At 40.3% G+C, this 18,657-nt stretch overlaps 2 protein-coding genes across 3 annotated transcripts; both read left to right on the plus strand.

The window, feature by feature from the left end:
• Positions 1-755: 755 nt before the first annotated feature.
• On the plus strand, positions 756-6,442 carry naa50 (N-alpha-acetyltransferase 50, NatE catalytic subunit). 2 transcript variants are annotated; one of them, XM_083529138.1, is made up of 5 exons: positions 756-959; positions 3,087-3,223; positions 3,680-3,799; positions 3,939-4,005; positions 4,732-6,442. In XM_083529138.1, the coding sequence occupies exons 1-5, from the start codon at positions 952-954 to the stop codon at positions 4,907-4,909; spliced, it is 510 nt and encodes a 169-aa protein (XP_083385264.1). In that variant the 5' UTR covers positions 756-951; the 3' UTR covers positions 4,910-6,442. The 2 variants fall into 2 exon arrangements, with proteins under 2 accessions (XP_083385264.1, XP_083385265.1); XM_083529139.1 differs by having other exon boundaries at positions 781-959; positions 3,090-3,223.
• Positions 6,443-7,615: 1,173 nt separating this feature from the next.
• On the plus strand, positions 7,616-18,207 carry usf3 (upstream transcription factor family member 3). The gene is made up of 7 exons (XM_083529137.1): positions 7,616-7,722; positions 9,559-9,642; positions 9,795-9,862; positions 10,300-10,331; positions 10,608-10,690; positions 10,769-10,865; positions 11,125-18,207. The coding sequence occupies exons 3-7, from the start codon at positions 9,813-9,815 to the stop codon at positions 17,739-17,741; spliced, it is 6,879 nt and encodes a 2,292-aa protein (XP_083385263.1). The 5' UTR covers positions 7,616-7,722; positions 9,559-9,642; positions 9,795-9,812; the 3' UTR covers positions 17,742-18,207.
• Positions 18,208-18,657: the final 450 nt, after the last annotated feature.

Below are 18,657 nucleotides of genomic sequence, written 5' to 3' on the forward strand. Positions count from 1 at the left end.
AGCGTTGCCTACTGTGAGGGAGAGTAATTACTAAGACACTTCGCCCTCTAGTGTGAACAATAATAATTACTGATTTACACAGCACCTTCTATTGTGAACGAAAGTAATTACTGAGATACACAGCGCCCCCTGGTGTGAATTGCTGAAAATAAATGTTATAATTAAAAAATAAAAACATTATCTAAAAGAATATACAATTAAGCAATTTTTTTTTTTCTTAGACCATTTTTGTAAAAAAAATAAAGTGTTCGATTTTAATAAATAAATCAGGTCGAAATTATGTAATTACTTTTTTATTGGAGGTATTTCACTTAGGATTGAAGCAAAATAAAAACGAGTTTCAGCACTAAACTTTTAGTCTTTTAATGTTTCTTGGTTCAAGCATTTGAGCCTCGAACAAGTCACATCGGTGTGGAAGAAGACCAGAGAAAGTTAATAGATAAGCATACAATTTTACAATTCAATTAAAAAAAATACCGTTAGAGACGCAAATAGAGTACGGACTTTTAATTTGTTAGTTAAAAGCAATTGGCGTCACTTCCTGTGCCGATACCCAGGCTTTGCTTGTTGTTGCCGCGCCTTGGAGCTGCGTTATTTCTCCTACCCGTTCTCATTAAACCCCGCCTCTTGCTTCGGATTGGTCAATAAGTTGGTTCTCTCGGACGCATTCACTTTGTAACCAATAGCATCTCACTACGTAAGCCGCGTTCACCCAATCGGGTTATAGAAGGCGGGGTTTGGCAGAAAACGATTGTGGAGAAAAAAAAACAGTGGTGAAGCGAATTGACAGCAGGAGCGTTTGCTAGTCCGTTAGCAACCTACATGTGGAGGGAAGAGCAGCGAGAGTTGCTCACAGCCCAAAGTTAGCACATTTTTTCTTTTTCTTTTGTATCGGGACAGCGTCGCGGCGACCTCGGGGAGTTTTTAAAGCGTAGATAAGTTGAGATAAAGATGAAAGGGTGAGTAGCGGTGTGTGGATTTATATCCGCATTTAAACCGTCACTGAAAAAAAAAGTTTTTCCCCCTTCGTGTCTTTTTTCAGCAGGGGAGGGCGGGGGAGTCGCTAGCGATGCTAACGCTAACTCTAATGCTAACGATAGCTTTCGGGCGAAATCCTTTGCCAGCCGCGAACTTCAGCTCGGTTTCAGACCCAACATTGATTCTAACAGTCACACAAATAACCCACTCAGGCCTGGCTGGAGGCGAAAGTGGTGCAGGAGAAGAAGGAGCGCCGTGCTGAGAGTAAATGTAAAAATGTTGAGTCAGACTGAACAGCTAGCAGCTCGCATGGCTAGCAGGGTATTAGCATCTCCTAACACAGGCAGTGGTTTAGCAGTGATTTTAGGCTTCACACAATGTGTTTCTTAGGGATAATGAGCAGCTCGTGTGGGAAAACCACGCACAGAATGGACATTAACTCGAGCTGTGGTACTCAGGACAGCTGGTCAGGAGGTTAATTCCTGCCACTCGATCAGTCAGGGATGGCAAGGAACCGTGTGGGGTAAATTTGCATATATGCTAATGAGGCCTGGGCTTTTTGTACTCACTGACACATAAATCTGTAGACGAGAGATTTAGTGGTTGTTCACTCAAATTAATAAGAGTCGTTTTGCTCAAATTTAATAGTGGAAACCGGTTTTGACTTGAAATATACCCCTAAAGGGGACTAAAGGGCGTGTCTGCGATTCAGTGTCTAATTTAGTAAAAGCAGTTCCCTGCTCCGATTGGCTGTGACCACTGTTTATGCAAATATGGATTAGTGGGTATGTGATGACCATCTAAAGTTGCCTCAGTACATTAAGTTCAAGGTTATTGCTTTTCATGTAGTTCAGGATGATCCCAATTAAATCATACACCAAACTCTATAACCCTGGTGATCCTCTAACGATAAACCTGAAATTAAACCGTATTTGCTCTCTGCGTTTTCCTGTGGCATCTCCTTTGTAGTTGGTATTTGGTTCGTGTCTTAGTCGAGACCGGTTTTTAAGAGTAAAATATTTTACTTTACCATTTTGCAGTCGCAGACCATAAATCATTATTTGTAAGTGAATTAACATTTGTGACCGAGTTTGAAGACCGTCGCAGACAAATCATGAGCATCATCTAAAAGCCACCAATAGGAGGACGACTCGCAGCACAGCTACATGCGAGCTGGTTGTGAACCGAAACATGCTGATCGACAGGAAAAATCTTATGTCAAATTCACTTTGAATTCGCTGTATTTTGTATTTTATTACAAATAAATCGTCGTTATTTCTTTTTAACACAAGTATTTTGGTAGTGTATCCTCATGCCTACACCAGGCCCACTGAAGTCCTGCTATTGCTCAGAATTCAAGCAAGATGTTTTTGGCATCTTTTGGACCGTAAGACAAGTAATAATCTTAAATCAGCACTAAAATGGTAATCGTGTGTTAAAGAAAAGCAAGACAAGTGTCTGCTGGTTCTGCCTTATTTGTCTTTTATTTGAGTGACATGAAAACCCAAACACCGGTGTTTCACTTAAGGTTTTGTTTCTCGAGATTTTTGAGAGACTCTATCTATCGTTCGTTACTCTATCGTTTGTTACTCTATCTATCGTTTGTTACTCTATCTATCGTTTGTTACTCTATCTATCGTTTGTTACTCTATCTATCGTTTGTTACTCTATCTATCGTTTGTTACTCTATCTATCGTTTGTTACTCTATCTATCGTTTGTTACTCTATCTATCGTTTGTTACTCTATCTATCGTTCGTTACTCTATCTATCGTTCGTTACTCTATCTATCGTTCGTTACTCTATCTATACCCTCGGCTGTAGCTGTGACCTAAAACTGCAGCTGTGTCATTGTAGCATGCAGTTGCCCTATAAATACTGCTGTCGTTCCTCAACTGGTGTCAAGTGAAGGCAACAAATAAATCTGATTGCTATGATGAAGCAGTGCTTGGATTTTTTTGGGCAACCCACATAAAGTAATAACCAAATGAGCCATATTTATGTAGCGTGTCCTGCTGCTTACATCTGCCCCAGTTGTTCTAAAAGCATTGTTTTTAAACAGCATGAATGTGTAATGTTATTCTTGTTGAGCATTCTGCTTTTGTTCCAGTAGCCGGATCGAGCTGGGGGACGTCACCCCCCACAACATTAAACAGCTGAAGCGACTCAACCAAGTCATCTTCCCTGTCAGTTACAACGACAAGTTCTACAAAGATGTGCTGGAAGTAGGAGAACTTGCAAAGCTAGGTAAGGCTCTGAGCTAAAAGGTCACAGATATGTTTAGATTTTTTTAAATGCATTACTAGGTTTATAGAGTAAGTGGGATTATTGACAACAAGGATTTTGACACATTTTACTTGATGCAAATATGGAGAGGCTTGGTGAGTGAAGACAGCACACGTGAGCCTTCTCCTGATTTATTGTCTATGGTGGAGTGTTAGTTACCCACTAATAAGTTACTACAGCTAGCAGTATCACTGTATTATCAGTAGTAGGAACCCCGTTGGTGTCTTCACAATTCAGTGATAAAATCCCTGCAGGTGTGAAACATTTTTTTTGAGTGATTTTTAAAAGTACTAAATTAAATGTTGTAGATGTCAATAAATCAAGTGGAGACGTGATGTTATGCGAAAGTAATCAACATCACAGTTGCATTTGGATCAGACGTACCATGCTGTCAGTCACGCTTCTTTTATTTCGCAGCGTACTTCAATGACATCGCCGTGGGAGCCGTGTGCTGTCGAGTGGATCACTCCCAGAACCAGAAAAGATTGTACATCATGACACTTGGCTGCCTCGCTCCCTACCGCAGACTCGGCATAGGTACAGATTTTCCATACAAAATGCTCAAGCTTTTTTTTTTAACACAGGTTCATCAGGTGATATTTGAAGGAAAACTTTGTGTTGTGTCCCTGATTCTGTACAAAAGTAGTGAAATTTCATTGTTTCGTTTGCTCAAAAGGAACAAAGATGCTGAACCACGTGCTGAACATCTGTGAGAAGGATGGCACTTTTGACAACATTTACCTGTAAGTTATAACAGAAAACTATTACAGTAATTTTGGGATACCAGCACAGCGTGTCATGTGATAATCTTTATGAATTTACAGTGTACACTCGAGTGAATCTGGTCTTAATATTCAGTCAAATTTGTCTGAATATCGTGTACATGTGCTTCGACAGAAGTGATTAAACTGAAGGAAAATCTAACTTTTTGTATTGGGTTAGGGTTAACATTAAGCATAGCATTAACATTTAGGGTGTAACTATACCTTATCTGTGTAAAGCTGCTTTCAGACAATGCTTATTTTTAAAAAACAAAATTCCTGATCTTTCTGGAATCAGAATCACTCCGCACAACCAATTAGATCATTTGTGGAGAGCACTTGCCCACCTTTACTCGTTTTACTATTTATATGCAATATTAGGATTATGTTACTATTACAGTCATTAAAATGGCTAAAAACCCATCTAATTACTAAAAACCACAAAATGAACTGGTAAGAGATCATTTACAAACCTACCATGTAGTGAAACATGAAGAATATAAAGCCAAGCTGTGATGAATTGACTGAACAATCTTATATAATTTCACTAAAACGTATTATCATTGTCGTTTCACTGATCGCTCAAAAAACGATTCTTTGTGTTGATAACTTCAGCTTTTTTGCTTGCTGCTGTAAATATTGCTATATAATGCGCAAGATTCCAGTGTACACCTGTCAAATAATATACTTCTGTTTCTCCTCTATCAGTCACGTGCAGATCAGCAACGAGTCTGCAATTGACTTCTACCAGAAGTTTGGGTTTGAGATCATCGAAACTAAAAAGAACTATTACAAGAGGATAGAGCCAGCAGATGCTCACGTTCTCCAGAAGAGCCTGCGGAGCCCATGTGAGCCCCTAGCAGGAGACCTGCAGAAGGCTGAGTAGAAGCCGGAGCACTCTGGAGAGACGGATCTCGGCCCATATTTACAAAGTGGAACTGTGATTGATGCCCCAGGGCCTGTAGATACACCACTTTTTTGAAGGGCAGTTTAAAGAGAGAAACCATGACAACTTGCTGAATTTTTATTTTTTAAAAACAAAACTCAGTCCCAATCAGTTTGCATTTGTTTATTTTATTTTTTTTATTTTTTGTCATTTAGAGAGTTGAAATTAGACACAGGTTTTTTTCCAGGCAGAATACATAAGTGCTCCAAAAAGCTGCTTACTTGTTACAGAGTAGACACGGTGAAAGTTAACTGTCAATACCCTTTGCATTTTGTTCTAAATCGTTAATGGCAAGGGGACACGACATTGTTGTTTGAACATGCCGATAGACCTTTTAAAAAGAGGACTGTTGTTTTTCGGCGAGAGGTGGTCCTGCCTGGTAGCGTTGGACGTCACACTACAGATCGTCTCTGTGATTTCCGGACCTTCTGTCACCTCGCCACCTGAGCCTGGGGATGCAGATGTGATTGATTTTACAGGCAGAAAGCAAGGGATGATTATTGCACGTGTCTCTTTGCAGTGCAAGTCTTTCCAATCTGCCTCGTCTGGATCATCTCGCCCCCTCGAGCCGGCATGAACATGGTCAAACGGTTTGAGAGTGAGAGATTGGGTGTGGGAGTGTTGGAATGAACACCACTCCCGTTTCTGAATATCTTTGCTTTTCTGCCTAATATTTAAAGTCCCCTTAACTTTTTTGTTTTGTTTTGTTTTGCCTAATTGCTGGTTGGTTCATGGCTTTTCCTGGGGTGCTGTTGGTGCTTCAGATTTGAGAAAAGACTGTAAGTGCCAGTTATGGAGAGGAGGTGTGCTGTTGGTACAGTTACCGCAGAATATAAGACTCTTTTTAAAAACGCACGTGCCTTTTCTACACACTCGCATTCCACGTGCAAGAATTTGATTTTAATTTATTTTGAGAATTTTTTTTCCAAGATTTCACAAACCACGTTGATGTAACGCCACACCGAATGTAACTGTTGACATGGTTTCATTTAACAGTCTGTTTGATTGTAAAAAAAAAAAAAATTTGGATAACATAAAAAGAAAACAGTTAACATTTTTATTGAATGGTTTCAGTCAGAATTTTTGTCTCCATGTCACAACACACAAATGTCGTTCGTTCATCAATATTAATTTCAGCAGTCTCCTCTTCGGCACACTGGCAGCTAAAAACCTACCCACAGCATGTCGCTCTCATTTCAGTGATGTTCACTGACCACAAAAAAAAAAAAACATCCGTTTTTTTAACACATTGTGGGATTGTTGTGGTTTGGGTTTAGAGGTTCCTTATGCTGAACTTGGATTTGCAGGCCAGACCCCAGGGGAAGCCTTGACACTGCATGCCAAGAGGGATGTGACCGCTCCATTGTAGTTCAAGCATGTTTTCTTTCTTTCTTCCTTTGGAAATTTTTGTCTTTTCTGGAGCTCTATATTGTAAAACTTTTAAAACCTCTAAATAAAATACTATTTGCATTATTTGTCAGAACATGCTCTTGTCATACTGCACAAAATAGAAAGACGTGTGGATTAGGACTGGGAGATATGACAGCACAATATCAATATTGTGAGAAATGATGCCACAGTATAAAGATTGTGAAAATATTTTCTATTATATTTTAGGTGGTTTTTTTTAAATATAGTTTTGGACCGTTAAAATTTTAAATTTTTGTCCTTTTTTGTAGATCTGAACGTGTTTTGTACAAAAAACAAAAGTATCTATTGTGACACATTGTGTATAGTCTTGATATATTTTATGACATCTCCCAGTCCTGCTGTGAATTTAATTTGGTTTCATCTATAGAAGACAATTTTTCCCTAGGTTTATCAATATTGTAAGTATAAAGCAAGCAAGCATTCATTAACTTTTCTCATCAATGTGCTTGTTCTAAAGAATAAGCCATGCCCCTTAATTTAATTTAGTTTTATTTGTATAGCGCTTTTAACAATGGATATTGTCCCAAAGCAACTGTATAGAGATAAAGCGGTTATAACGGTTGAATTTATAAGTTTATCCCTAAAAAGTGACCGTGGCAAAGAAAACCTTCACAAAATAGTATGAGGAAGAAACCTTTAAAGGAACCAGCTTGAAAAAGGAACCCATCTGGGTGGAACCGAATGTCTTGTACATCCATCATTATTGAGGTATACGGTTGAGTGATGGCCACTTAAATGCAGAACTGTTCATGAAAGCTGCACTCCTGTGCAATTGTAGCAGACTGTTGCATTAATTACAGTCCATCAGTCCAATCCTCATTGTTCTTGAGCTGCTCAGCAACATCATGGATCTTTTGGCTGTTTATGTAGAACCATCCTCAGCCACACAGGGTTAAAGAGAATTCCATCCAGAAATTGAACGTAGGCTGTTTCTCTGCTCAGTATTGATCAAAATTGGTTTCTTTGTTGTGATTGGAGGAGGTTTTCATCTGCTTCAGATTAAATCTAATCCGCTTTCCAACGTTTTTATTAAGATTTTGAATTTATTGTATTTATATTTTATATCTTATTAACAAACAATTTACTAGGGTTTTTTTTTTTTTTTTTTTTTTTTACAATTTTAAGTAATGCCACGCCCCTGTTTCGATCCTAACCCTGTTATTGGTCATTATTTGCTCCTTTGATGTGATTGGTGAATGATTTTAATCCGCCCCGCCCACCAACTTTGTGCCTGTGCATTGGGAAAATGAAGTGAATCGAAAAGGATCAGTAAAGTTTTCACCGGGACGCTTTTCATTACTGCAGAAATGCTGACGCTGACGGTAGGTCGTATCGTGTGAACGATAATCTATATCGAAATAATCAGACAATCGATCACATCGCTGGTAAAATAATGACCCAGTAAACTAGCCATGTTGCTAATGGCTTGTATTAGCTTCGAGTCTGTAGCTAGTTGTTTTTAGCTCTAATGCTAGCACTGGCAGCCGTGATGACCCGAGCAACCGATCGTGGAAGTGAATAACGTGGTTATAAGCGGTATCTTCCGCCTTGTCTCTCCACAGACGCGTCTTCATGTCTGGAGTTCATGCTTGATCTTGCCTGTACAGTCAGAGAGAGAATACCGTAATTAGCGTGATAGCTAGCAGGCTAGAATCTAGTCTAAGACATATTTAATATAATAATAAACTGTAATGAAGCATAAACTTTAACGTTTCATTGATTTCCTTTCACTACATTGTTGTAATGCAGACCTTCTAGATTAAAAAAAAGTTATTATATAGTTCAGGTGTAACAAAGCTGTTCCAGATGAAGTATTTTGTCCAAAGTGTAACTTTACTTCATACCAAACATCACACACGACATAACGATAACATGATTGTAACAACCATAAGAAATACAGCACCAATAAAAAGTCCACCTGCAGCCCTGTGTAGTGAAGCCTGCAGGTTCTGCTTGTGGATCAGTGATGGTTTAGGGACATGTGGAACTGGTTCTAATCGAGTGGTACTGTTTACTGGAGATTTCCTGACCAAGCTGGATTAGGATCATGGATCAGGGTCGTATATGTAAATATAATCATGTCCCACATGTGGAGTTGGTAGCTCAGTGGTTATGATGTTGGACTTCAGATCAGAAGGTCATGAAGGCATCTGCCAAATGCCGTAAATGAAAACGTCCTCTTTCTGGGACTTTGTGTTTAAATATATTTTTCATGCAGGCTGGGTTTTACCAGTACACTCTGAATAACCTTTCATCTGTCCTATCTATACATTTATATATGTCTGTACAAATAAACCCGGCCTTATTCATGTGTACAAAAGCTGATGTGAAAACCCATCTGGTCGTTCATGCTTGTTTATGTTTGGATAAGCAGTCGTTGTCTAGATGTGGTCTGCTGAAGAACGAGTCGCTTTAAGATTTAACATGCAGTGTGTTCAGAGATTTTCAGCTAACCAAAGAGCTGCTAGCTGATTTACTGTAGACTTCCTGTCAGCTCAAACCAGTCCATCTTCAAATCTATTCATCAACCAGCTGTTTGCACTTGTGAACTCTAGAAACTGAAAATTCCAGATGAACAGCGATTTTCTGAAATCCTCAGACACCCGTCCCTTCTGGCACCAACAACCGTGCTACAGTTAAAGTCACAGAGATCACAACTTTTTTTACATTCTTATGTTTAAACTGAACACCAGAATCTTGAAATGTATTTTTATCATTTTATGCATTGCACTGCACCGTCCCAAGACCCTAAATTCATCATTAATGAGCCGGTGGTGAATCCAAACTCTGGTATTAGATGTTATTAGGAAGAAACCTTGAGAAAAACCAGACTCGAAAGGGAACCTAGTCTCATGTGTATGGCACCAAATATTCATTCAATAGAGTTTTATAATTGTTGAGGTTTCCAGCTGTTTACTAAAGGACACTTTTGATAATGGTAATCATAGCATATCATATTTATTACAGTTCAAAGCCAACATCCTGGTTTTTGAGTTTAACCCTCAGAAACCATGGCCAGTTGTTTCTGTGTTTGTAAGGTGTTAAAATGGAATAAATGTGAATACATCAATGTCATTAGATTCATTTTAATTGTAAAACTGAAATAGACAAATATTTGTCTTTAATACTTATACATGTTTGCTCTCTTCTGCAAACAGACAAATGCTTTCATGAAGAGCACATCTTTGTGATTGCTGAGTTTAAGCTGGCATACATAAGTCTCTTTTGCCCACTGCTGGAAGGTAGGATTTTTTATAAAAAAACAAAAAAAAAAAAAAAAAAACCTATAGTTAATATATACTTGTAGTTATAGTTAATACACAAGTGTGCAAAGTGAAAAGGTGTTTCTATAGGTGTGTAAATTCTTACGCTTTTTATTTATTCATTATTTTAGCTTGCAGTGTGAGCCACAATGCCAGAAATAATCCAGAATCAGCCAGAAACTACCCAGAAACCAACACGGTAAGAATTTATTCTTAATGTCCTACATAAGGTGCAGAAAATGTTATGTTCATTATATTTGTACTTTATAAAATTTCAAGCCACATTATGACCAATTTTGACAGAACAATATTTGTATTTTTAAAGATGCATGCCTAAAAGATATACACAGACCGGTGACACATAAAAGGAAAACAATGAAGCTCTGTTCATGCTATGAAAGACTGATTGGCGTAGCCTCTTCCCAAATATAACTCTTTCCCCTACTCATGTATCACCTTCACAGGCTCTAGATCTCAACCCAGCTGAACACCGGTGGTAGAATTTGGAACCACTTTAATGTGTCACTCGTCTGTAAAAGAATGAAAAGACTTCCTTTAATATGACCACTGCAGAAAGTTAACAGATTGTGAGTTATTCGTATGTATAGCGAAATTAACCATATTTGTTATGTTCAGGAGGAAAAAAAACAAAGAGACACACAATGCAGGTACGAGTGCATTAATTACATGTTGGCTATTTACATTTACATATATTAATGAAATAATATTCTTGCGGCTAATGTATGTTGTTAAAGTCTAGTGATTTTGTACATGTTTAATCAAAATTTTTTACTCTATTTAGTTCAAACTTTTAAATAATGCTTTAAAGTGGGACTATCATAGTATATTATCTTTATACTCATTGCTTAATGTATGTATGTTTTCTTTTTTTCCTTCCGTTGCCCAACTTTCAATGTACTATAAACTCCCAATGTCTCATTTAGTCGAAAGGCATCGTAAAGAGAAGATCAATGCCGGGATTAAGCGAATTGGAGATCTCTTGCCATGCTCTCAAGTTTTAAAACAGGTAATGCACAGTGCAAACTAAATGGAATTATAGTAAATTAAGTTTACACCTTAAACTTGTATATTTCTTTATTTTTAGAGTAAGAATATGATTTTAGGGGAAGCCTACCGTTATATCACTGAGCTGAAGCAACAGAATGATGAAATGCTGCTCAATGGTGGAGACAAAGTACAAGGTAAGAGGTTTCTTTTGCTCTGTATATACATGTCAATTGATAAACTTTGCCTTAAAGTTTTCAGTAATTTTAGCTCCAGAGTGGTGTATTAGTATCACTTTTCTGTACAGCTTTTCTGTTTTCTGTGTAGAAGGGCCAGCATTCCTTTTTTTTCTTGATGTCTGTACTTACTTGGGATATAGAGTGTTTCTGATATGATTTGTGAACAGAAGTTTTACCCAACTTTTTCAAATCTATGTTGACTTTTTTTTTTTTACAGCGGACGAGATAAAACGCTTACGGCAGCAGATGGACGACTTAAGAAGGGAAAGTGCTCATTACATTGAGCTTCTCAAAGCAAATGGAATCAACTTTTTGGATGACCCCACTATCCACTGGAAGGGCAAGCAGCGCTGTGCTAAAGTAGCCAAAATAACACCGACTCACTTGATGTCAAAGGGAATAATTGTGTACTCTAATGAAAATGTGGCTTGTTCAGCGAGTAAAGTGTCAGCTCCTTCAAATCCTCTTTCTCACCTGGATAAGCAGCCAGTGAATGCTTTAGCCATCCAGCCATCTTGCAATGTTCAAACGGGTCCAGGTCAAGCACTTGGTGTCTCAAATGAAATGCAGATTAATGAAATAATCACTTCTACTACATCTTCTCACATTCCATTAGCGACTCTTATTCCTGCTGTGTCCAAGCCTTGTCTTGCAGTTGTGGAGCAGTATGCTGCTGTTCCTTCAAAATTGCCCCCTCCTGCGAATTATGTTACTCTTCAAAGCACATGTCCCAAGCTTGCAGTCACTGCTCCCGGTCTTCAACAAACTCAGCCAGCAAAGCCTGCACAAACTCTTGCATCTTCCCCCAGTTGCACAATGCCTGTACAAATCAAGCCTGTGTTAAATCTGTCCTCTCTGCCTCAAACCTCGGTCAGCAACACACTTGTTTCTGATGCTCCTTCAGTGATGCCCCAAGATTCAGAAATCATATCTCTTGCTCAAACATTACCAGGCAACTCTGCTCATCTTAGGACCAGTGCAGCCAGCAGTACACAGACTACGTGGACAACACTACAGCTTACTGGCAACACTGTACAGCCTGTCTGTCGAGCATTGGCCACAGAAGCCAGTAACCCCGGGCATAGCATTTCACAAATGTCAGTGTGTCCTGTTGTGGCAAATCCCCAAGTCCATCCAATTCAAGTGCAAACTCAAGTTCCTATGCAACTGCAAACCCCTAAACCAGCTTGCATCCCTGCTCAGTCCAAACCTTCCCAGCTGTTACCGTCAGTTCTTCCCTGTCCTCAAACACCTGTTGTTACTCAGGCATCACTTTTATCCCAGACCCCTGTGGTACTTCATCAACCACCTCTTGTACCCCAGACAGGGTTACTAACTCCATCCCAAACTGTTGTAGCTCAACCCACAATTTTACCCAAGCCTGTCCCTCCATCAACTCAGTCCCACACATACCCAACCATACAACCCAAGCCCCAAATCCCTCATTCCATGCCTCAGCATGAACTCCAACCCACTCTGCCTTCTCAATCCCAAGTTCCACCAGCTATCATACCCCAGCCCCAGTCTGCCATTGTGCCTCCTGTGCAGCAAACACTTTTGCCCCAGACTCAAGCCACCACACTGCCAGTACTCCAGACAATGCAAGTTGTGCAGATGAATTCAGATGGATCCTCAGTCATTGGGACGCCCCTGCCTCAAAACAATCCAAATGTTGTTATTTTGCAGCAGGCCAGTACATGTCCAGCCCCACAAGTAATTAGAGAGGATCTGACCAGTCAAGGGGCATGCCAGCACATTGTTATTATTCAGACACCGACAATGCCATCTACTCAACAGAACCATCAAACTAACATTGTGTCCTCTGCAGTTCCCACTGTGGCTAATCACATGACCAGCAACCCGTGTCCCACTACTGCTCAAGCGAAACAGCTGGTTCACATTCTTCCCCGTCCTTCAGCACAGGTTCAGACACAGGCTCCCCAGACTATCACTGTGAATGGACAGGTTTATGTCTTAAAATCAGCAGACACCGGGAGCTCACAGGTTAGCCAGAGTCCTACGCAAATAATTCAGCCCACCTGTGAGGAACCTAACACCAATGTTGCATTGAATTGTTTGGGTGCTCTTACTAGCCTTAGCCAGAGCATTTCACAAGTCTCCAATCAAAGCAATTCGCAGGCCTCGAATCAAAACCATGTACCACTGCAAATTAGTGCACCTTCAGACACTGCAGTGCAATCATCTCCGTCCAAGCCGGTTTCAGGAGTCAGTACATCCACTGAGACTGTTCTACCCCCTGTTGTACCTGTGTCAACATCTGTAACTTGTGCAGTTAAGATCTTGCCGAAGAAGTCCAGTGTACCATCCGTACACCTACCCAAACCGATTAAAAGGGCCAGACCAGTCAAAAGAAAAGAATCTTATCAAAAGAGAAGCATGTGCCGAATTGCTGCAAAGCCTGCAAATAGTATGAAATCTCAGTCAAATGTGGAACAAGGACATTCATCCTCTATAACAGATATGGACTCTATTAATTCTGTAAGTGAGGATATAAGCCACCAAACCAGTACTGCAAGTACATCCATGGTCATCAGTATTTCTTCAACATGCAATACATCGACAACCATTTGTGTCAAATCAAGTAGTAAATTAAATCACAGTCCTGCTGTTTCAGCAACCAATACGCCAAGTGTCACTTCCCAAGTGCTCAATGAAGTGGCTCAAATACATGGAAAAATTGTTGATGAAACTCCCCCATCACAATACAATAAAACAGATAGTACCCTAAGTTCTGTTACTCCCCTTGAGGACAGCCCAGTAGTCCATGGCAGCAGTAAACCTGTATTAGCTAATAATGTTGACCTTAAGAAAAATGAATCAACAGTTAGTGTTCTGTCTTCTCAGTGTAGCATGTTGAGCAGAGATGATATCTCTTCCTCCGGTGCACTTATTTCTCAAGATAAATTAACAATCAACAATGGTCCTACTAGCTGCATACAAACAGAATCAAGTACTACTTTAGTTCAGAACAGAACTACTTTAACTAATGTTAGTCCTTCAGAAAATAATTTGAAGGTTATGTCTGAAACTGCACTTCTCCACCCCCAGAGAAAACCTTCAGGCACAAGTTCTGATCCAACAAAGAGTCAAGAAACAGGATGCATCTTAGAGAAGGTTCCACACGCTCAAACAGAGCCTGTAACAGTTACAGCTGTAGACACTTCACAGATGCAGTCACCTTTTGTTTTGCACTCAACTTCTTCAACTTGTTCAGATGCAACACCAGCAGTTCTACACCAGGAATCCAGGAATTTGAACACATTCAACAAGCTTCTTAAACATTCAGAAGTTACAACTGCTAATCAGATTAATTCTGTTAGTATCAAACTTAATCAATCAAATTCAAGCAAAGAACTCCGTCTCGGTGAACATTCAAGTGCCACCACAGACAGTTTATCTGAGGCAGATTCTTTCTTGCAAAAAGATACTGTTATTTCACAGGAGTTATCAACAATGGGAAATGAGTCATATGATTCCTCACTAGTGGCAAATAGACAGACCGATTCACCAACAGCAGGACCTTCAAGTAACAGAGGATTTTCAGTTGCATCACTCCTTCCAACAGGTCAGAATATTAATTCATCACCTAATACATTTGGATCTTTTAGTTTCACCTCTGAACAGGCAGAGATTTTAGCAATGGCAGCGAGAGCTATATTTGAGCAAGATAGCCCTGGACGGAAGACTGATAGCTGCAGTGTGGAAAATCCATCAAATACAACTGCCACTAGATGGGATCTCCCAAAAACACAGCAAACCCCCATAATCAAAGAAAGAGTCACAAGTCAACAGTTAAAGCATTCAAATCAAGGTGACATAACAGTTCCAAAAACTCCATCACTAGTTGAGGTTTCAGGAATTAGTACGTCTAGTGTCCGGGTTCCACTGAACACAGCTTATTCTCAGTCACAAACTAGTACACTTACTAGCCTAAATGTTAATAATCTCATCAGACCAAATTCTGTTCAGTCTTACCCAGGATCTCCAAACATTGGTCAGCAAGCATCTGTTCCATCACCAGGTGGAGCAGCAATTCTAGTGCCTCAGACATCCTCTCAAGTCACACAAAGTTGCTCTGGCCAAGCACAAGTTAATAAATATGCACCATCGAAAGGTGCTCACATGAGAACTCACATAGGTGCTGGAATATCTGAACGCCATCAAAAGGATATGCCAAAAAGGTCTGCCCAAGAGGACCTTGTTCTGCCCATTAACAAGCGCTCGAAATCATGCTCGGCGAATAGTGTTGCTCGAATAGATGTTAAGGGGACAGAACATGTCCAAGTGATGTCTGGACAAATGCCTCCAAATTCCTCATCAGTTATGACTGGGAACCATTCTGATGGAGGAGGTGCTCTGTTTTCTGGAAACACTTTTATGACCACTGTGCTTCGCCCATCTGAAGGACACTGCCCTCCTCAACTGGCATCACATGAACAAAATCAACCTAGTGTGTTGCACCTACAACAGGGACACGTACAGCATGGCATACCACAGTCGGGACAGATTCTGGGAGGAAGTCATTATCTCAAACATCAGCACCACCATGAACAACACAGACACCTCTATCAACTTCATCATCTTACACAACCAGATACCCAGATGCACAGTATTCAACAGAGGACTCTGCTACAGGATCAGAATGCCCATAAAAAGAGAGTTGTGCGAGGTAGCCAGACAGGACCACCTGTTAATTTGCAAAAGCAGCATCACTTGGAGAAGAATAGTGTACAGCATCAGCCACCACAGCAGTCTCAGCAGCATCAACACCAACAGCAGTCTCAGCAACACCAACAGCAGCAGCAACAATCCCAGCAGCACCAACATCAGCAGCAACAACAACACCAACAACAAAAACCACAGCAGCTGCAACAGCAGCAACAGATGCAACAACAAGGTTCACACTCAAGGCATCAACATCTTCAGCAACCACTACACTTTAATAGACAGGAAAAGATTTGTGATGGTCAACAAGGCCCCAGGGCTCATCAGAACAACCATTTAAGTCAGCCAGACCGCCAGTCTGGACAGGATCATGGAGCTATGCAAAGGTTAATGGGTTCCCGCACTTTAGAGCAGCAACTATCTTCACAGACTAGTCATTCGGTTTCACGCTCTTCAGACCTTGCTTGCACTCCATCACGTCAGGAACGTCATCGGCTGTCTAGTTATTCCGCTGAAGCGCTTATTGGCAAAACTTCAACTGCTGGTGACCAACGCATGGCACTGCATACATTGCAGGCTGCTCGTGGCAATTCACAGGATCAGTCTGAATTACAAGCTTATATTGACCCCTCACATGGCAAAGGAAATATAAGTCATAATCCTCAAACCAGACTAGCCCAAGAACACTCTGGGGCTCCAGACATTCAGCGGATATCAGAGCGTTTACCGTTCAAGACTCTTGGTGGGCCTCAAGTAAACAACTTTGATGTACAAGTGTCTCGCAGTGGTGATATGACCAGTAAATCTGTGGCTCCAGCTCAGAGGGGTCCCCAGCAACAGACTGGATTTAGAATGGGGACTGTTTCTTCGAGTGATGGACGTAGTCGTGGTACATATGGGACACATACTTCAGTACAGGGGCTTCAAACTGGAACAGGATTGCAACGTGAGCAGGACTCATGCCATCAGAGCTTTATGCAAACTCTATTGGCTCCACATCTTACTGAACAAACTGGACACCAGAGGGCTGCACAAGGCTGTCCCACAGTGAGTATAGAGTATAACTGTGGGCCTGGAGTTTCTTCTGGGGAACTTCAGGCTAAAGTCTCAAGCCCCAACTTGCACCCTACACAGACAGCTCCTCCAATGCATCTTGGAGACAACAGTAAAGGGCACATTTCTCAGGTTAGTGGAAATATACATGGTTCTGTAAGATCGGTTCTGCCCCATCCTCCTTCAACACCGCACAGTAGCACGGATTCAGTCCGTGCTCAAAGTTCTTCCAGGTCGCTTTCAGCTCTCAGTCAGAGAACTCATCATATTGGACCAGATCCTCAGAGCTCAAAAATACGCCTGGGAGATCGACCAAGGTCTGGCAATCTGAGACCCCTAAACACATTTGAACCTGAAAGTCCATTGCCGCTTTCATCAAGTGGAGGAGTACTTCTTGGGCGACCACAGACAGGTGGTGAATCTCGGCGCAGAGGTATTACACGTTTGATGCCGGACAGTGCGCAGGTTGGCGGTGACAGCAATTTGGTTACAGATCAGCATCTAGCACAGAATTTTGGCTTTTCATTTATTGGTGAGGGAGGTATGAACCCTCCACCTCAGATTAATGCGAATGCGTCTTTTATTGCCCCAGTTACGCAGCCCAGTGCCTCACGTACCCCTGCACTTCTTCCTGTAGAGCCACAGAACACTCTTTCGTCTTTCTACACCTCATATTCACCTGCTGCTCATCCAAGCATTCCAAATGAGATTCCTATACAGTATTTTACTAACCAGATATTTACAAGTCCAAGTGCTGATAAAGGTAGCACTGCTCCGCTAAATAACCGCTTTGGATCTATTCTCTCTCCACCCCGTCCTGTGGGCTTTGCACAGCCAAGCTATCCGCTATTGACTGATATAACACCAATGCCCATTGCTAACTCCTCAGGCATTACTCCTCATTTATCCAACTTTAACTTGACTTCTCTGTTGCCAGAAATAGCATCAGTGATGCCCCCTGATGGTTCTTCAATGCCAATGTCTCCTTTGCTGTCCCTTGCAAATTCTTCTTCCTCAGATGCTAACAAACAGTCTAATCGCCCAGCTCACAACATCAGCCACATTCTTGGGCATGATGGGACCTCTGCTGTTTAAAGATACATACTGGCCTCATGCAAATCAGAATCTTTGTGTTTATTGAATGAAATTACATTAACTTTGGAAAATATGGTTTACTGTATCATGACAATTTCTGCCTACATTCTGAGCTGCATAGAGCAGCTCTAATTTTGTTCCTGGGTTTGCTAGTGACATGAAAAGCAACTGAGATGTCAATGTCTACATAAATAAAGCGGTGACTACTTGGCATCATGCCACAATAAAAAAAAAAACCACCCATTTTTGATGAATTAGGCTTCACAGACTGTAAAGAATAGATTTAAAGGACTTGGGAGTTTTTCCAAGTTTTTCCCATCTCTTAAAGAGACTAAAATAGATATTTTTTTGGATTGATTTTATTAAATGCAAGTTCAAATATTTGTACTTATTTATGAAAAGTGTGTTTTTGTAGATATTTGTAAATATACAAAGGTGAATATTAAATTGGTATTGTTTTGTAAAATCTTGTCATCTCATTGTTTAGGGTGTACCATTTCTAAAAAGGTGTTGGGGTTTTGCAATTGTATTGTTTTAACTGAAGACTTTTTATACATTTATAGTTCATTAATTTGTCAGTCATGACATTTGGATGTTCAAAATATTTGATTCAGGAAGCTCAAAAAGAATCTTAGCTATTAGAATGCTCTGGTTAGTTACAGGAAACTTTATGGAACTCACAAACTTCCAGTCAGCAATCCAACATCTTTACCACTGAGCTACAACATTCAAAAAACCTGCCATGGATATGGGCATACTTCAAAAATAACCACAGGGAAAAGAATGGACAATTTATTTATTATTTTTGGAAAATAAATGTTTAGTACTTTAGCAACTTTATATGAAGGAAAGAAAATTATCTGGATTTTGAAAACTTTAAGATTTTAAAATTTGGCCAATTTTTTTTTTTTTCATT

Source organism: Silurus aristotelis, assembly GCF_946808225.1.
Source record: "Silurus aristotelis genome assembly, chromosome: 25".
Classification (NCBI taxonomy): Eukaryota; Metazoa; Chordata; class Actinopteri; order Siluriformes; family Siluridae; genus Silurus; species Silurus aristotelis.

Excerpts from the sequence above, each read along its gene's own strand:
- naa50 (XM_083529138.1), top strand. Across the intron at positions 3,224-3,679 it reads AGGAGAACTTGCAAAGCTAG|CGTACTTCAATGACATCGCC; the intron begins GTAAGGCTCTGA and ends TTTATTTCGCAG. Across the intron at positions 3,800-3,938 it reads CTACCGCAGACTCGGCATAG|GAACAAAGATGCTGAACCAC; the intron begins GTACAGATTTTC and ends TTTGCTCAAAAG.
- usf3 (XM_083529137.1), top strand. The coding sequence starts at position 9,813 with ATGCCAGAAATAATCCAGAATCAGCCAGAAACTACCCAGAAACCAACA. Across the intron at positions 10,332-10,607 it reads CAAAGAGACACACAATGCAG|TCGAAAGGCATCGTAAAGAG; the intron begins GTACGAGTGCAT and ends TGTCTCATTTAG. Across the intron at positions 10,691-10,768 it reads GCTCTCAAGTTTTAAAACAG|AGTAAGAATATGATTTTAGG; the intron begins GTAATGCACAGT and ends CTTTATTTTTAG.